Source organism: Toxorhynchites rutilus, chromosome 3 (assembly GCF_029784135.1).
Source record: "Toxorhynchites rutilus septentrionalis strain SRP chromosome 3, ASM2978413v1, whole genome shotgun sequence".
In the NCBI taxonomy this organism is placed as follows: domain Eukaryota; kingdom Metazoa; phylum Arthropoda; class Insecta; order Diptera; family Culicidae; genus Toxorhynchites; species Toxorhynchites rutilus.
The window spans coordinates 77,544,192-77,565,176 of NC_073746.1; the positions used below are offsets into that span (position 1 = coordinate 77,544,192).

The 20,985-nt window shown below is 37.7% G+C and overlaps 2 protein-coding genes across 7 annotated transcripts in view; one reads left to right on the top strand and one right to left on the bottom strand.

Annotated features, from left to right (window-relative positions):
• The window catches only part of LOC129773254 (uncharacterized), a 55,247-nt gene extending 47,326 nt beyond the window's left edge, over nucleotides 1-7,921 (bottom strand). The window contains exon 1 of the mRNA XM_055776854.1: nucleotides 5,217-7,921. Coding sequence (XP_055632829.1) covers nucleotides 5,217-7,921 — 2,705 coding nt within the window. The remainder of the gene's footprint in view (nucleotides 1-5,216) is intronic.
• Nucleotides 1-20,985, top strand: part of LOC129775022 (LIM domain transcription factor LMO4) — a 967,612-nt gene that overhangs the window by 600,081 nt on the left and 346,546 nt on the right. The window lies entirely within an intron of this gene.

Sequence of the window (20,985 nt, forward strand, 5' to 3'; positions counted from 1 at the left end):
CATATTATTGTGTGCGTTGAATGAATCAAATAAGAGAATTGAACGAGCGCTCGTTGATACGATTGGAACCATCCTTGATAGAAACATTGCCCCCCTCAGAAAGGTGGGAGGAGTGTTGAACCACTTTAGAAATGTTTCTCGCCCCCTAAAACCTCCACATGCCAAATTTGGTTCAGTTTGCTTGATAAGTTCTTGAATTATGCAGAAATGTATGTGTCATTTGTATGACAGTCCAACCTCAAACTATCACGAAAACCTCCCCGGCCCCAAAAACCCCTACATACCAATTTTGATATATATATATATATATATATATATATATATATATATATATATATATATATATATATATATATATATATATATATATATATATATATATATATATATATATATATATATATATATATATATATATATATATATATATATATATATATATATATATATATATATATATATATATATAGATAGATGAGGGAAATCGATAAATTTTATATCACTTCGAAACACAATTTCAGTTGATTAATTTGTCAAACACGTGGAAAAAAGATGTTTCCATCACATAGATAGATACAGATAGAAGATAGAAGATATAAGAGTGCTTTATTGCACCTGAAAATCCATTTCCACTTTCAAACACAGATCAATTTCAATAACGCAAAATCGAATGAACCGACTATGCTTATCATTATGTAATTTTAAAACATATGGGGAATCGATTTTCCGAATTTTCCGACCTTCCTTCAGAGTTTTCCGAAAATTTTCCGATTTTACTCTCCATAACATTAATCTACGGGCAGAGACGAATAAATCATAATAAAGATGGCTCAAATCGGACGATTCCTTCTTCGGGTTTCGCGCTTAGCAACACAGTTGGCCTTACATTTTTATTTATATAGATGACTGAGCCATATTCACGCACCCAAAAATTGAATAGCAAATAGTTTTAATTTTAGAGTTCATTCTGCAATCGATAAGTTTGACAAATAAACAATTTGGAACAATAGCATCATCCTCGTTAAAACAATTCCTACATTAAATAGTGAGATTGTGGCAGTTATTCGTAAGAGCATTATGAAACCTCGTTTTGATCAGGTAAAAAGGATCCATTTTGCGGAACGGTGCCAATTAAATTAATTTGACAGAAAATTTTTGACATTGCCGGAACAAAAGTTCCGCTGCTTGAGCTACCAAAACATCAAATAAATAAAAACTATACCCGCCGGAGCCGCGTCCGTGTGCATGGCAGCATTTCGCCGCCGTTACACTGTCCGGGTTCGAGCAGTTTGCGAGCACAAGCGTTCCCAGGGCGGCAGACTGGACGACCGTGGCCAAAGGGACACGACGTACAGAGGATGACCAATAACAACGGATGACTGTTATTGTGTGCCGATGACTGGTGCGATAAAAGGTCATGTTCATCTGTCAATTAAATAGATGACTTGGCAAAAGTTATCATTGTGCCTGGGGGACCGAACCCGGGTGTGCTGCGCTGAGTGTAGATCCGTTTTTCAACTGGCCACGACTATCCGGCGGGGTTGATGTCCAAAGTTTTAAAGACAAATGTATTATTGGACTATAAATCGATTAACTTGTTAGGCTCTTTCGCACACACGCACACCTCTCTAACGAGTGTGCCAATCAATTGACGATAATTCGAGATTTCGTACGATATGATTACAGTATTGTGTTGATTACTAACGATGTCAATCATCGTTCGCCGTTCAACTAGCAATTTCCCACACTATCATCTCAGGCTGGTTTCGAAACTTGCCGCTTCCCGTAGAAGACACGAGACATGGAAGTTAGGCCCCTCTGTCCTCTTTTCCTCAATAGACCTCGACCTATTCCAATCGGAAACCAATCGAGCCCGATCTCGCAACGGCACAAACGAGATAGGAAATGAAAACAAAACTTCATAAATTCTCTCAATTTCCCTCGCTGTCTCTTATCTTAATTATGATCATTTGGATAATTAAATTTCTTTGATGTCAGGGTTTGTTTGTAAATCCGAGCGAAGGAGAGTGCTCGTTCGCTTCGGAGCTCCGCTACTTCCATGGCCATAACTTCACCTTCTTGCTGTGGGACCGCTTTTGAACGCCGCCGCTTATCTGGGGCCGTTGTTCCTCACGTTGCTTCTCACGACGACGACGACGAAGACGGTGCAAAACCACACTTTCGCACGACCTCTGTACGAAGCAGCGATGAATCTGCCCATTATGCCCAACTCATAGTCGATTTCACATCTAATAGAAATGGTTATTGTTATCATTTTCCTCGGCACGGCACAGGGAAAAAGGATCGTAGGATGTTCGAGCTATTCTTTTTTTTTCGCTTAGTTTGTTTTTCAAAGCTTGAGTTCTGACACCGAAAAAAAGCAATAAAAGTTTAAACCCATGCAACGGGTTATGCTGTGGCGTACAAAAAAAATCCAATTAATGCAACTAACTGCATGTCGAAAAAAAATCTAAAATGGTTAACTTGTACGTGCCGAGAGAACGCGGGGGTGAGAGAAGCCGGACTGCGGCAGACGGGTGTATATTGGATTGCATTCTTGTTTAGTTACAACAACTACAGCGACTATAATTGTAACGGCCAACTCAACTCGTAGCTAGGCGGATGCATATTGCACTCAGCCTTTCCACCTCGATCGGCTTACATTCGGCGGAAGGAGGCAGCAATGCGAAAATTTGCCGACAAATAGAAAATGGAAAGTTTTTAATTAAATAGTTTTGCGTACATAGTTAGTAATTAGCTGTAAAATTTTTCCCATTTATTCGTCGTTGTAATGGTCCGCTTTATTGTAGCGGAATAGCGAAGAATATTATCATTCCTCAATTATTGTTTTGAAAATCCGGCTCGATTTGATTTTGATAACAAATGCCTAGCATCCTCTGTCGTCGTGAGAGGTCTCTCTCTGACAATTCCTTTTTATGACCGCCCCTTTCCCTTCCTGTGAATGATTTCCATTCAATCATATTTATTGGCCGCGACGTCGGGGCTGATCCACTATAACTCCCACTATCAGCCGTTCGTAGTTTGAGAGTAAAAGTTCGTCCCACTGCACTGTTGGAACGATGCGAGAATGCGAGAGCAAATGGAGGAAGGCACTGGTTTTTTTTCCTTTATCTTCCGCTTACACTTCATAAATTATAGCGATAATCATAAAACCATATTTTACGGCGATAATTCGTGAAGTGAGCGCTCTTTCGAGGAGCGCTGGAAGTGTCTGGACTGTGGATTCGCTAGGCGTTGAAGCTTCACGAGAGCGACGCGGGTATGGTTCGCCTTTGGGAGGCGATCATTTGATTTTTTTAAGGAACACTAGTTTCGGGATACAACGTACATGTAAAATGAGGCGACCATTGGATAAGAATTTAAACACTGCAAACAATCTTCGTTGCATTAACCCCTCCGCGTACGATTGATTTTTCAAAAGACCGGACCAGATGCAAACACTTCGATGGGTTACGCATCGAATAATTCCACTAATCTGCTGAGCGTCTTAGCGTCTGTGCAAGCGCACCACGAGAGAGACTCGATGTTGTACGTGAAAGGGTTAATCTACTTTTTTTGAAGACTTTTGTAACAATAACAAAACGACGAAGTATGACTTTTCGTCCATCATTCATTATCTGTTCACAAAATTATTTTTAAGCTATTAATTGTGAGGACGATTTACAACTACGAACCTGGTGTATGTATATGAAATGTATGTATATATCAGCCATCCCATGCCAAACCCATATAGTGGTTCTCTGATTACCATGAAAAGTGGTAGTTTGGTTCTTTATTGCAAAATATTAGACTCGTATTTTTTTATTTTTTCGTTGGGAGACCATTTCCATTTGAGGGTGGTCCGAAACATCATTTTTCTCAACTTTTTCCCAAAAATGACTTTTTGCAAAAATTCATAACATTTAAAAAAAAATTGCATCTCTGGTATCGAAATATGTTAAGTAAAAAATCCTCAGCTTTCCAGAAAAAATATTAAAAAATATAGCGCCCTCTATCTTTAATCGTGAAAACTATGAAAAACTTACTCAATCAATAATTACAAAAGCAAAAATTATTTTTTTCCAAAAGTAATATTTTCTCAAAGAAAACTATTTCATAAGCTTCAGTTTGATGTATCGAACATCTGAACCGGTCCTGTAGTTTAGAAGTTATGAATTTTTGTAATGGAAAAAAGGTGAAAAAAATATTTTTGGAACCATTCAATAAATACAAGTCAATAAATACAGCCAATACTATTTTCTTCGTTTCTATAGCCTGTTTCCATTTCAGGAGTAATAAATTGAGAGCCGTTTCACAATAGTGGTTTTTCATGAACCCTGACTGTTCCTCCACCAGAATTCCATTTTTCGTTATATGTTCCAACAGTTGGTCTTTGATAACGAGGATCTTTTCGTATAATGGCAACATATTAACTGGTCTCCGGTCTTCTGGCTTGGACGATTTCGGATTGTTTGGAATCGGTATGACAACAGATTTCTTCCAACTGTGAGGGCAATCGCCACGAATTTATTATATATAGCAGATTTTCTTTGATTAGATTTTATTTTATTTTATTTATATATACATTCATCGGACTTAACATGGTCTACATGAAAGAAAAACTACAAATATACATGTGGGCAACAAACACTACGTTGAAACATAAACAATTAAGAGATTCATCATTTTTAAGCCGCCTAAATTATCTAGTTGAGCTAAGCAGCTGGAGCACTTTCAATTTGAAGACGGATGCGGACTCATTGAAATCAAATAGATGGTAAAACTCATTAAATGCTGAACACATGGATTGAAACGGTGATTTTTTTGTGAAATCCGAACGGTTCCGCGACATACGCAGAAATCCGCTGCGCTGGCGAAGATTACGGGGTAACACGTTTGCTTGCAACGATTCCAGTAATATTGGGCTGTCCACTTCAGATGTAAGAATTTTAGCTGCCAAAACAGCTTTTGCCAGTTTTCTCCTTTTCTCGAGAGTAGTCAGTCCAAGTAACTGACAGCGAGCTTCGTAAGGCGGTAGATTCTGCGGATTATTCCAAGGTAACTCTCTAAGGGCGTACCGAATGAATTTACGTTGAATGGCTTCTATTCGATTCGTCCAGTTGCTGTGGTACGGTGACCACACGATTGAAGCATTTTCCAAATGAGAACGAACGTGCGCGCAATATAAAGAGCGAAGGCAATGCGGATTATCAAACTCTCTCGCAATCTTAAACATAAATCCAAGTTGTCTATTCGCTTTGTCGATTACGGCAGACTGGTGGTTTCGAAATGTCAATCTGGAATCAATCAGGACGCCTAAATCCTTGACGCACTCCACACGCTCAAGCTTTTGATCATTGATACGATAGTCAAAATAGAAGATCTCACGGCTTAGTTTTCGATGGAATGAAATAACGATACATTTCTCAATGCTAATAGTCATTCTGTTCTTTTTACACCAGTCGTAGAATTTGTTCAGCAGTGATTGTACAACGTAGTGATCGTCCAAACTTTCCACAACTATGTATATTTTCAGGTCGTCGGCATATACCAGTTTGCACCTTCCATCAAGCGGTACAGTGACATCGTTAAAAAATAGTACAAATAGCAAGGGACCGAGATTGCTGCCCTGGGGAACTCCAGTTTCATTCACGAAAACATTCGACAACGAAGAACCTACTTTGACTTGCAGTATTCTATCCTTGAGGTACGATTCCAACCAGCGGCAGAGGCTACTAGAAAATCCGAGTTTAGCAAACTTCTTCAAGGCAATGTCGTGTTCAATCCTATCAAAAGCTGATTTCAGATCAGTGTAAATAGCATCAACTTGGTTACCGGATCCAGTATTGTCAATGCAAAACGTGATGAACTCCATCAGATTTGTATGAACAGACCTGCCTGGTACGAACCCATGTTGTTCTTGAGCAATGTAACTCCTGCAGCTGAAGCGAATTACTTCACTCACAATTATTGCCAGCAGCTTAGAGCCAGCGCACAGCGAAGTGATGCCTCTGTAGTTACGTACAGACCGCTTTTCACCTTTTTTGAAAACTGGAAACATGTATGATTTTTTCCATTCTGCAGGAAATTTTGCTTGTTCCATTGAAAGTCTGAAGATCTTCAGGAGTGGCGTTGATAGTGGTTGAATGCATCGTTTCAGAACAATTGCTGGTAGACCGTCGGGTCCAGGAGTATACGAAGACTTAAGCTTGTGCGCCGCTCTAAAAAGCATTTCTTCGGATACAAAGAAGCAGTCAACATCGACAAGATCAGCAGGAACAGTATCGAGAAATTCATTGGATGGATTTTCCGGACCAGCTTTGCCAAAAGCTGACGCAAAATGCTGCACAAACAATTTACATTTCGTTTCGTTCGTCGAGGCTGTAGAGGTTCCGAGTGACATAGTCAGGGGTAAACCATCTTCCTTGTGCTTTGATTTAACAAACGACCAAAACATCCTTGGATTGCGACGCAATTGCTCCTGGATTCTCCTCACATAACCAGCATATCTTTGGCGATTGTATGCACGGTAAGCAGAGCATGCTTCCTTGAATTGAGTCTTCGAATACATACACCGTTTCGATGAATATCTCCGAAGCGCCGTCGAGCATTTGGTTTTTAAGTTTCGAAGCCTGCCGTTCGACCATGGTGGCTTAGGTGATGGTTTGAATCGGGGAGTATGGCTCATGAGCAAGTTGTTCACGATGAGGCCAAACTGATTAATCGACTCCTCAACATCTGTACAGCTAAGAACAGCAGACCAGTCAGTCAATTCCAAACCTTCAGTCAATCCAGTGAAGTTTATCCGTCTGTAGTTCAGTGACCCGGGGTTGACAACATCTTCGTATTTCAAGTACTCAATGTTTTCAAGTGTAAATATAACAAGTGGGTCGACAGTTGTGGTTACTGAACAAGCCGTTCTATCACTGACAAAAATCAGGTCCAACTGACGCTGGTTATAGTTTCGAATCGTACTGCATTGGATCAGATTACATCGTGCTACACCGTCCAATAACACCTCGATAGAAGAATATTGTTGTCCGAGTCCAGATCGCACCGACATAGGATACGCGAAATTGTTTCCGTTGGTAGTGCATGACCAAACCAAGTTTGGCTGATTGTAGTCACCCGTGACAACAATGATGTCGTCGATTCCGGCACGTTCACGTACTTTTTCTATACAGCTTACGTGACTCGCCATAAGATTCCTATCACCACATTTTTCGCAGGGTAGGTAGAAACATCCAACAAAAATTGTGCAGTCTGTAACCGATATCTGTACGAACACTTGCTCAAGACTATCAACCATTCCTTCGGTGCATAAACAAGAATCGAAGACTTTCCTGACAGCAATTAAAACGCCTCCTCCTACTTTACGCAAGCTATTTTTATGATTGCGATCCATCCTGAACACGTTGAAACTATTGCCGAACAGTTGAACAGAGTTGATTCTTTCGTCCAACCATGTCTCAACTAGCACTATGACATCGTATTCCACTTCCAAACAAGCCAGAAAAAAGTCATCAATTTTGGATTTCAGACCACGAACGTTCTGGTAGTAGAAGCGGATCGGAGAGCACGAATCATTGTCAGACGTTGAACGCGCCTCGCTAGAGCCATCGATGCCATCCACGACTCCATCGCTGCCATTAACAGAGTTGACGACCCGCTGGTCTATGGCTGTTGGCTGAGGAGATCTGTGAATGGTGATTGAATCAGGAAGCGTATTGGTCGAAGTGGATGTGTTCTTGCCTGGAAAAACAGGCTGGGAGACCTCTTCTAAAGCTACAGACACAGGACCGGGACGACTGCGATGATTGGAGAACCAAATCGATTTGATTGCAGGGATGAACTGGTTGGTTGATCGGTCACGACTGGTCTGTACATAAAAGAGGCTCCCATAGTGCTTATTGACGTGCATCCCGGTAACCGCTTAACACCTCCAGTACTCTCAATATGATGAGAAGCTTGATGGTAGCGAACGTTTTGCGAGGAATTGCTGAAAGCCGAAATTTTGTGAGAGAACGACGATTCAGTATCGGAAAAAAACTTGCCTGGCAGAACAGGCTGGGCTACCCTGTCTCCATCATCGAACACAGGGACGGGACGACTGCGGCAGTGACTGAAGTCTGACTGAAGATCAAATGCATCTTCTAATATGGTTTTATAGATATTCTCAACACCATCACAGTTTTTCGAATCCATTACTACCTTCCAAAGAGTTTCCATGTTGATGGTTTTAAAGCATCTCAATTGTGAAGACAGGCCTGGGAAAACAAAACTCAGTCGATTTGATGGAGCTACAATACCATTGTGGATTTCTTCCACACTTGAAGTGAAAAAATGGTTGAGTTTCTCTGCTGTTATATTGTTATTTTCCTTTTTACCGTCAAACTCAATGTCCTATCCTTGCTGCCGCCTGGATTACTTAATGCTTTGATTTTTTCCCATAGCTTCTTCGGATCATGCTGAATTGCATTTATCTTATTTTGGATGAATTTATTCTTGGAATGCTTAAGTTCACGTACATAAATATTTCTCCATATTCTGTACGTGCTCCAATTTCCAATAGTTTCTGTGCGTTTGGCTATTATTAGGTAATAATCTCTTCGTCTCTTTATGTAAGCCAACGTAGAGTTATACCAGGCTTTGTTACTAATATTTCTGAGTACTGAAACGGCAGTCTGACTACCGGCAATTATCTGTTTCATTGAAGAACAAAGCGCTACTTCCAGATTTTTTGCAACCTCATGAAAAGAGATTCGTTCTCCAATCGGAGTTATTTTGTTCTGTAAAACAGATTGCAATATTCGTTTTGAATAATTGTTCCAACACTTATATGATTTTTCCTTTTTTATTTCAGAAAAGTCAACATCAGAAAAATGGTAGACCATACCAATTGTTTCGTGATCCAAGATTTTGCTATTATAAAAAATTTCAATCACACCACCGTCAAAATTCGTAAATACTAAGTCAATGGTCGTCGAAGATGTTCTGGTTATTCTAGTGTGATCATTTATTCTTTGTCTGAATCCAGCGGCTTGGGTGATTGCTTTTAATTCAAAAGATTTCCTATGCTCGTCCCAATCAATGTTAAAATCATCAGTTATGACAATCCTTTTTTGTTCATATACTTGTATGTTCTGTAGCCATGCATCTTCCAAAAATTCTAAGAAGACCTTGTCACTAGCACTAGGCGAATGGTACATTACAGCGTATATTCCTGAAATTTTGCATCCTCTGACTTCAACGGCTAGAAACCAATTGCCCCCATGTGTTCCATTGAAAATTTCTTTAAAATATAAAAGGTTCGAAATATACATAGATACGCTTCCAGTATGGGCAGATCTCGACAAACAATTAATCATTGTGTATCCAACTACATTGAATTCATTCAGATCAGTCAATTCCGTCAAATGTGTTTCAACCATAATTAATAATTTCGGTTTTTCGTTGGACAACAATATTTCCTCTTTCGTCGAAGTGTGTTCGTAATCCAGCCACATTTAGATAAAGTGCATGATATTTTTTCAGTTCTCCTTTCTCGGGTGGCTAAATAGAGAAGTCCACCTGTTCCTTCTTCCGCTCGTAGTTTCGGAGGAATATAGGGCAGTTTGTACTCCACGCGAAATTTCGTATCTATATCTATTCTTCGTTCGTTTTTAATTTTGTTATAATTTGAACGACAATTTTGTAACCATATTCACAGCGTTTGAAGCATCTTAGAATCCTCAATCCATCAATAACTCGACATTTTTCAAACCCGCAAAATACTGATTTAGCCTCTATCATTTTATTATAAGTATCCCCATCGACTTCTATTATAGCACTGTATTTATTATATTTCATTTTATTATTGCAATAGATTTTTCTTACTTCGAAATGTTTGTTTTTGTCCAACGAAGGGTTCTGTTTCAACAACGCAATTTTCAAATCACTTTCATTCATTTTTTCGCTAATCCTTATAATTGTGATCGTCGGTCTCAATGCTTCTGGTATCTTAACCTCGTATTCTTGACCCAGTTTTTTCTAAACATTAACCTTGATTAACTCAATTGAGGTTTTATCTGAAGCAGAGACAACAACTGTACCATTCTTCCCGTTTCGCAATCCATTTATATCAATCCTTTGGGATTGACATTATTTTTCAACATTTTTCTAGTAATACCAGATTCCTGCGTAGTTTTTGGCTTTATGATTAAAATTTTTTCCCTGGTCAAAGTTTTCTTTTTACTGTTACTCTCAACATTAGCTACATTTCCAGTTATTGTTTTCTTTGCGTCTTTCAATACCGCAGCGAGACGTTTTCACTCTGAATAGCTTGCTCATCACGTCGACGTTTTTTTTTTTTAATTTGAACGCAAATTGTACCACTGAGGTGTTTCCTCTGAATTCGTGTTTATATCAATATTGGTTTTGAACAAATTTCTAATTTCCGCCCGTACCACTTCTTCAACTTTGAACTCAAAATTGTTGGTCAATTCAACCAAACATTTCAACTCTTTAATATCATTTAAAATTTTACCAACGGAATCATCGAAATGGTTGTTCCCGAACCCATTTTCGTCTAACACCAAACATGTGACGCATACAAAAACGGCATTTTTAATTTTCTTCAAAATATCGTTATTAGCACGCACCGCGCTCGGTAAACAATCGATATGAATAGTCTCATGGCACTTACCGTAGCACGCTATCGCTTTTGTGTTTGGATCTTTTATTCTCTCACTGCACATGTCTACGAGGCCCATATCCACACATTCGCTATTGTTCGCATCGTTTCTATGGTTATAAGACACTCCTCCCCCCTCTCTAAGGGGTGAAGAGGGGAGAGGTCTGTCTTTATTGTATCATATTTTCTGTATCAAACATTTATTCCATGTAACGGAGAAACATGTTATTTGCAAGTGGTTGAAAAATCTTGAACGAGAATTGTGTCTGAAAATAATCTGATATTATAATGATGAGTTTTGGTAGAAGTACTAGAAATTTTGTAGTAAAAGGTAAATTCAACGGGGTCGATTTGAAGATCAATCAATGAAATCGTGAATGTTTGAAGGTATTGATAACAAAAAACAAATTTTGGGCGGGACGAAGTTGCCGGGTCAGCTAACACTAACTAAAATTCAGAAAAAAACACAGGAATAACCCATATGATATCTAGCAAGTCATCCATAAATCGAAGGATGGTCACTCGTGTTTTCCTCGGAGTTGACGAACCCATTGGGAGATAATAACTTGCCACTTCCTGGCTTAAGGCAGGACAAGTCATCTTCTCAGGAGGAAGTGTTTCGTTGGCGAAGTCAGATATTTCAGATGATAATGAATTGTCAACTTACATCAAGGTGAAGTCATAAGTTTAAACAATTTCGATGCATCGTCCTATCGTGTAGTAGATGCTGAACCAACTTCCTCACCTTAACAACAGAATTCAGTGGAAATGTATATATCAATATACTGCCAAAATTTCAACCGCACTAAATTATAGAAACCCAAATTATTATTTTGAACTCTTCTCTCTCTCTCTCTCTCTCTCTCTCTCGATAATTCTAGCAACAGAGACAAGTTTGGCGTTGGAAGCGATGAGGTAGCCGGAAATTGTTTTAATGTCTTCAGATATGACCGCAATGTTGACAAACCGCATGAAAAATCGGGAGGCGGCATCCTCATTGCTATTAATTCATCAACAAATTCAGAACATATTGTAACAACAGAATTCGACAAGTTTGAGCAAGTGTGAGTGAAAGCACCTTTTACGGGAGAAATACATATATTTACATCTGTTTACTTTACCCTGATCATCCTTAAATTAGTTATTGTGAGAAATTCTTTGAAGTTGCTTAAAATATTGTATCTTCCTTTGTACCAGAAACAAAAATACACACATACGGAGTTTTGAATCAACGAAATGCGGATTTTGTCACTGATTTTGATAATGAATTTATCTTGCTTCCAGTTGTTGGTTATAATAAGACTCTGCAATTTTTGTTTGGTAAAATAGATTTTTGATAAAAATATTGTATCAAATAAACAATGTTTATAATCGACAGAAGTGCTTCTTGGATTTCTTGTTGACAAATATGACCGAAGATTTCTGTGGGACTAAATCATTAACATTTTAAAGATAACATCCAAAAACTATTTGATTATGAATTTGAGAAAGTCTCTGATTACACTAAAGCAAACTACCAAAATTAGGTGTAGGCTTAGCTATATCAATTGGCAGGGTTTATTCAGAGGTGTGGAACATATTGAATTAGATAATCAATGGAGGAGATACCAACAAGATGAAAAAGAATAAACATAAACACAAAATATGCGGTTTGGTCTAATCAAAACATAAATAATCTAGAAATAAAAAAAAAACAGAAAGCACATTCAATTCTCTGAACATTTACGAACAGCTCAACTCAAGTGTTAAAAACGCCTTTGAATATTACAACTCAAAAACAGAGTGCGACATTGAGTTTAACCCGAAAATATAATTCAATTACATAAAAAACAATGGTTTGTCCATCAGGCATGTACCATGACGAAACCATGGGGAATGACTCAGAAAAAAATGCAACCTCTTTGAAACATTTTTAAAAGAAGGATATATTGAAACATTTAATGGCCTGGTCCTGACGGAATCCCACTAGTATTTATGAAAAATTTAGCATCGAAATTAATTCATCCACTTTTAAGGCTATTCAATGAGTTATTGGAATTGGAAAGGTTCCCAAAAACATACAAAGTTCCTTTTCCTGTACCAATCATCAAATCCGGTAATTGATCCGATGTAAGAAATTTAAACCATGGAGGTTTTAGGGTGCAATAAATGTTCCCAAATTTGGCATGTTAAGATTTTAGGGGACACGAAACGCTTCTATGGTGAATGGACATTCCTCCCCCCCTTTCTAAGGGGAGAAGAGGGGAGGGGTCTGTCTTTATTCTATCATATTTTCTGTATCAAACATTTATTCCATGTAACGGAGAAACATGTTATTTGCAAGTGGGTGAAAAATCTTGAACGAGAATTGTGTCTGAAAATAATCTGAGATTATAATGATGAGTTTTGGTAGAAGTACTAGGAATTTTGTAGTAAAAGGTAAATTCAACGGGGTCGATTTGAAGATCAATCAATGAACAATTATCGTGCAGTAGCGATTATCTTTTGCATTTCAAAACTCTTTGAGGCAATAATAAACTCTTTCAATAACTGAAAACACGCAGGACTTAAACATATATCAACGAGTAAGGGACTTAGGTGTAGTCTTAGATTCTAAACCAGCTTTCGTTGATCATTGTAATGCAATCATACATAGAGCAAATAATATGTTGAGCTTTATTAAATGCTTTAGCTACCATTTCCAGGATACGTCAGATCAATTCTCGAATATTTGAGTATTGTATGGTCCACCTACAACTTCACACGTGAACAGAATTTAATCTGTACATAAGAATTTTTTTATTATTGGCACTTCGTAAACTAGGCTGGTCTTTATATCATCTCCCTCCATATGAGGCATGTTGCATGCTAACCCAAAGAACTTCGAAATGGATTCGGATGATTTTATTCATTACTGACATCATATAACAACGAGTGGACTCAGATGAAATATTAGAAAACCTAATTTTCAAACACCCATTAGGCATCTGAGAAACTCTAACATTTTCTACATAAATTACCGAAGAAAAGTTACACTAAATCTTGTCCTATCAATCGTATGATGTGCCACTGTAACGAACACAGCGGAATAATTGATGTAACGATGTTTAAAGACCATCTAAAAAATATATAGTTAAGCTTACCATCATAATTTTAGAGCAATTCCAAAAAAACGACAATTTAAAACATGAGTATTTTTGATTGGAATGAAAGTTTGTGTTCCGTTTAGTTTGGAGGAAATATGAGTTTCCCGCAGCAATTGGGAATTTTTGGACTCAAGCGTAACTGTGGAAAAGGGAGAAATAAGAGAAATCTTTGATAATTTAGGTTTCAAAAACTATGAGTCGTATCGAAATAGTTTTTTTTTTTATTATCTGTATTATAGTGATTTTCAACTCATTTGGCTGGTTCGTCACTTTTTACTTCCATTTTTGGAAGAATGTCGGGAGTGAGAATTGAACTCGTGACCTTCAGCGTGAGATGTTACCACTACGCCAGATCGCCTCCACATATCGAAATAGTGTCTTAGAAAAAGTTATAGAATATTGCACGTGAAAAAATATACACTGAGAAAAAATAAGTACACATTTTTTCAATTACAAAAAAAAACTTTAATTTGCAATATCTAAAATTGTTTTTTTTTTCTAAATTATTTTTATTTTTTTTTCAAATAAAATAGAAATCATGTAGAAAATTTAGTAAATGAGCCCAAAAGGGTAAAACTATTTTTGACGAGCTTTGTAGATCATCAAATTTTCATTAATTTTCAAAACTTCGAATTTTTGTATGTTAACAATCATTTTTAGCCACAAATTATGAATCCTGATGTGATTTAAACCAAAAAAAAAAGGTTTATTATCGCTCTCCTTATAAATTTAAAAAGAATATTTCTAATTTATTGTCTTTTTATTAGTTTTATTTTAATATGTTTAAAATGATATGTTGTGTTCTACCGTCATGTTGATAAAATTTCATTAAATTGCATATAATTTCCAACAACTTTTCCAACATCATCATGGTAAAAATATGTTTAGGAGTTACGTTGAAATATATTCGAAGACATGTGGGTCAATAAAAAATGTAGCGGTATTAAAAAACCTTATTTTATCTTAAAGGAGCATTCTAGTCTAGAAATTTGAAAAAAAAAACGCGAAAGACCTTCGGAACCGTGCTAACAATGGAGGCATATAGGGTAGAAATGTAGAAGGGTATTGATCTCTTTCATCGGGAAGTTCAAGTACCGGTCAAATCATCTAAAAGGGTAGCCAACATTTCTAAAGTAATTCAAGCATGACATATATTAGCGGCATCTGAACTGAAAACATCGATTCCCAAACTGGGGAATTTCTACGATGAAGTTTCGGGAAGTGAGTGTTTGATAGAGATCATCATGAAGTGGGACTTCCGAGAAACACTTTCTAATCTTAAAGTGAGTTTGAAGCGGTTACTAATAATTCGAACTTCTGTGACATTTGAAATTATTTAAAAGTTATTTGCAGTTAAAGATGGGACATGCACGGTTAAACAGATTACAGGTACTTAAACAGGTTAAACAGGTACTAACTCCAATGAACTCGACGATATTTTCGGAAAATGCTGTTAAGTCGAGACGCGTGATTTTGTTACTAGAATGATTGTGAACCAGAGGATAATAAATTATTTCACTTGGATCTTACCACATAAGTAGGCCGGCTGATGCTTCATTTAGGAGCATTGCCTCTAACAGACGCGCTCAAATATTCCCGCAGATCTATAGGAGATATAGCGCTATGACCAGGTCCAGGGCCAGATACATAAACCGGATGTGTTGCAACTCCTTGTTCGCTCGAAGGATTTGTCATTGATAATCATATATGGATTTTGGCAGCGAAACGGAAGCAAAAGCATCTGTATTCCAAAAGCGTCAATCATGTTTATACTGAACAAAGTTTCTACTTTGGGGAAATTCTTGATTCATTCATATCTGTTGGATGATCTATTTTTTGAGGTGTATAACTTATTCCAAATTAATCAAATGAAGGTTTTTTCCTAGATTATTCATTTTACTATTTTTAAATCAATTCAAACGATATAAAGCACAACTTTACGATTGCATATCTTAATAAATTCTATATTCGAAATCTAACATTTCTTGCTTGTATCTCGAATAACCTATTTTACGAGTATCAATTTTTACTTTACGTCCATCATTTGTACAGCCAATTATTGTTAATCCTCTCAATATTTTAGAAATAGCTTTGAGACATCCAGAAACCTTGTCTCTGAAAATGATCTGGATATTTTTGATTTCCAATATCCTCAGCTTTATACATTGTTGTGATATTAGTTTAAGAACTCTTGCCTCAGGTTGCGTGAAACGGTCTAGTGAGATGCAGAAATGTTCAACGTAAGGTCCCACATTGAATAAAATATTTCTTAATTCCTACAAGGTTTGCTTTCTCCCATCATCATGCGTATGCTTATCGACATCCACAAACTTATAACGTTTGAATAGGTTATCTGCAATGCCCTCGAATCGAATACAGCTTCTTTTCAAAGCAACGAGATCCGCCAAATCGACTCTCTTGAATATCAATATGAGACAGTCATCATTGAGTTCCAGGATGTTCATTCCCTGCGGGATACTTTCTATGACAGAAATGTAGAGTTCTTTCGTAGGAATGACATCGTTTCTTTCGTTGTAAGCGTCTTGGTGCCAGCTGTCTGCCTTGGTTACAAAACAATATTCGTCCAATATAATTCTTTCTTGAAGGCATCTGAGACGAAGAAAAAATGGTTGATTTGATTAATTACAAAAGAAATGCTTTGCGCGTCTCAGAAACAATGTATAACATTTTGGAATTGATTGAATACATAAAACACAAAGATTTTTTTTTGTTTAGATTTTGTTACATTTTAACTTACTTAGCTGCATCCTCGCATTTTTCGAAAGATATGAATGCAAAACTGTAAATTTCTTCCTGTCGATTTTTTTGGCTGTCCTTCTTGTCAACGTTGATCGTATGCCATGCATTATACATCTGCTGTGTACGAATTTGAATCCTTTTGATTGATCCAAAAAATTCGAACACTTTTCGCATGCTACTCTCTGAAATCGCTCCTTTAATCTTATGGAAACTAGCATACACCGTGTTCACAATGATATTATCTTCCGTGAAGTAAATCTCAATCAAATCACAGTATTCTTTCGCATAGAGACGTCCAGAATATATTTCATCGTGCGATAGAGAGAAATTTTCAGGTTTTACCAAATTGACTTCTACACCAGCTGTTTTCCGTTTCCCAATATAACAGCCTCGATTCACTGTAAAATAAATATTAAAGCAAACATTAGGTCGATTGGATGATGGAATAGGAAAAATAGTCTCACTTTTAAATTATTTCGTTCGTAGGACAAATGTCGTATCCTAATATGATTCAGTAAAATGGAATGGCTTTTTTGTGACTACAGTTCCTTTTTCGGGAAGACCTTATAACTGACTGTTCGTTGTGCATTAGTTATTCTTCGAAGATAAACTTGAGAGATCAGCAGATTTTATTGTTGTTTATACCGCTTGTTTATTTTATCCTATTCTGAACTGGATGGCAGTTGTTGCATAGTGTGCAGCAAACCTGTCAGTGGTGACTGCGGTGACTATGATCAAACAAGTCATCAAATATCACATATACCGTTCTGAATCATATTTCGGACATCATATTTCGGACACTTTGCTCTAATATCTTGAAATGCTTAATGCACTGATGATATAACTATCAATTTCATATCACAATTGGTTCGTTAGAGTAATACCTTGGTTTCACTATCATTTGACATGAGAACTAAATTTGAATTATAACATGATCGGCCGAAATCGTACAACACTACTCATTATCGTTCGTGTTTGACGTTTGCTCAGAGTGAGCACGTAGAATTTACCCGTTCATTAATATTTAAATTTCTCCCGTGTTTCATCAGCTCTCATCATCGTTAACAGTTTACTGTGATTGCTTAGTAAGTGTTTCGCAGTTGACTATAAAATATAATCAGGTGTAATGTAATTTTCGTTCAAAAACTTACAAAATAAAGTGTCCGAAATTTGAATTCAATCTGTCCGAAATTTGATTTAGTGTCCGAAGTTTGATTTTTATTCGCCTCATTTGAAAAGCGTTTTATTCGATGATTTTTTAATATCATCAATCAAATAGGTACCAAAGTAGAAAGCTTAAAAGCATATTGAACTAATTTGTTAAAAATATCAACCAAATAATGCCTGTGCAAAAAGTTCAGATCTGTTTTCTGCATCATATGCCTTAAGTGTCCGAAATATGATTCAGAACGGTATGTATTTTCTTATCAGTCATATCGCAATACGATTCGGATCAAATTCGAATTCGCCCATTTGTTTATCGGAAATGATAAATCCCTCTAGAGGGGCATTTCGGTCTCATTCGCAGACATTGAAAACTAGTCTGCGAAGGCAACTTTCAGGCAACGCACAGTGCGGAATCGCTGGCCATCAGGTAAAAAATGAAAATTTCCTAAGCTGTTTAGTAATTTTTGTACTTTCTTGGCATAATAATAAAGTGCTTAAATCCCAAATTTGAGCGAAATATCATAAAATTTGATTTTTTTTTTTGACGTTTCAAAGACTGACACACTGACATTTTTTTGAGAGAGAGCTCATCACTTTGAAACGCTTCACAGCTTCAATGATAGCATGGATTTTTTTGGCGTCAACGGAAAAGTTGTTCGAAAAACTATACAAAACAAATCTCTTTCATTAGACAATAAAAATTGATGAGAAAAGTTATATTTTGTAGAAAACCAGCTTGAGGGGTATTCTAGTGTAGGGATAATTCCGGACGTTTTTTAGAGTTCCGTAAAAATAAAACAAGGTATATTTTTACTATTCATTATATCATTATTTGTTCATCTTTTAACAATAAATCTAAAATTGAACGGAGAAAAAAACTTCATAACTAAAGGGTGTGTCACATCAAATTGCATCACGGAAAAAACGCTGTAGAAATTCGCCCAGTAGACCGATCCTTTTGAAAATTTTAGACAGTAAAATAAAAACTATTAAACAACTTTTGGCATTTTCTTTTTATTCATACTTCGAGCCCAAGCCCGTATGCTCGTACCTTCCTCTTTACCCCGTCCATAAGGTTCTGTACAACGTCAGGTTGTAGTTTTTTTTTGAACAGAAATCCATTTTGACGGGCCCTCGTGCTGCTTCAATAGTGGTAGTAAGCGCTTCTGTAGGCACTCCTTAAGGTAAACCTGCCCGTTTACCGTGCCGGTCATCACGAAGGGGGCGCTCCGCTTTCCGCAAGAGCAGATCGCTTGCCACACCATGTACTTTTTGGCAAACTTGGATAGTTTCTGCTTGCGAATCTCCTCCGGAACGCTGAATTTGTCCTCTGCGGAGAAGAACAACAGGCCCGGCAGCTGACGAAAGTCCGCTTTGACGTAGGTTTCGTCGTCCATTACCAGGCAATGCGGCTTCGTCAGCATTTCGGTGTACAGCTTCCGGGCTCGCGTCATCCCCACCATGTTTTGCCTTTCGTCGCGGTTAGGAGCCTTCTGAACCTTGTATGTACGCAGGCCCTCCCGCTGCTTGGTCCGCTGGACGAATGAACTTGACAAATTCAGCTTATTGGCGACATCCCGGACCGAACTTCTCGGATCACGTCTAAACTGCTTAACTACGCGCTTGTGATCTTTTTCACTGACGGATCATCCATTTTTGCCGTTCTTCACCTTCCGGTCGATGGTTAGGTTCTCGAAGTATCGTTTCAGTACTCTGCTGACCGTGGATTGGACGATTCCCAGCATCTTACCGATGTCCCGATGTGACAACTCCGGATTCTCGAAATGAGTGCACAGGATTAATTCACGACGCTCTTTTTCGTTCCAAATTTTTTTTTCCAAATTTACGAAAAATTGACAGTGGAGCATGGCCAACGTGATCTATACACTCTTATCTGATTATAAGCGAAAGCTGAAGATATAATTCCTAAAAATTAAATTTCTACAGCGTTTTTTCCGTGATGCAATTTGATGTGACACACCCTTTAGTTTCCGAGTCCATAAGACTCAGAAAGACAGAAAGACAGAAAGACAGAAAGACAGAAAGACAGAAAGACAGAAAGACAGAAAGACAGAAAGACAGAAAGACAGAAAGACAGAAAGACAGAAAGACAGAAAGACAGAAAGACAGAAAGACAGAAAGACAGAAAGACAGAAAGACAGAAAGACAGAAAGACAGAAAGACAGAAAGACAGAAAGACAGAAAGACAGAAAGACAGAAAAACAGAAAGACAGAAAGACAGAAAGACAGAAAGACAGAAAAACAGAAAGACAGACAGACATCACTCCATTTTATATAAATATATTATTTATGGTACGGGTAGGGTTACCACACAAATCGGCAGAACAAATGTATGGGAAGATCTGCAATATATTTCGTTACTACAATTTTTCAGTCGTCCTTAATTACACGCATGATGAAAAATAACACGCTTCATTGAACCCGTTCTATCAGTGATAGTGACAGAGCTCAGTGGGTCAAGATACGCATCCGCAGTACTATCCCGTTCCACCCCTAACATCGGCATCCCCCTGGATACCATGATATTCGAGGGAGGAGAAAATCGCTACACTCCACATCTGACAGGTTCTCTCCGTGTGCCGTCGCCTGCCAGAGTCACGGACCGACGATGATTGATGATAATAAATCATGGACTAATTGCTGAAATGATCACCAATCACCAGGCTCAAATCATGTACCGCTACTCAATTAGCAATCCATATCTCCACGCTTCCAATAAATCAGTTATTCGCCTCATCACTCAAGCATTCGAACGAATCCGTTGCTGCTGCTGCTGCTGCTCGTTCGGAGAAATTATTTCAACGAAACAATTTTATCACCGAAAGGAGCTAAACATTTTTACCTCCATTTATGTTTATCATTGATTTGCTCTGCTCAGTGGCCGCTTTCTCAGGAGGGGGAGCCTAATAGCTTAGAAACAAGAGAAACAACGAAAACCAGAAACGATCCCGATCACAATCACTACTGTGTTGAGTCTGTAAATTAATTTGTCTCGCCATAAAATTCTATAACCGAACGAATTTACTACTGTGAACCGAGCTGTGCTTTCTGCTTGTCCAATTTCAATAAATGTAATAAGCGATCTGTTCTATGAATGTTTAATACTTCTTTCGCTCTCCGCAACGGTCAATTATGAAATGTTCATTGGAAAAAGAGGCCAAACTCGTGGAACAGGTCGGTCCTGGTTATGATTATGGTGGTGGGGAAATGTTTTCAATCGCCTGCGATTTCTAGCAATGG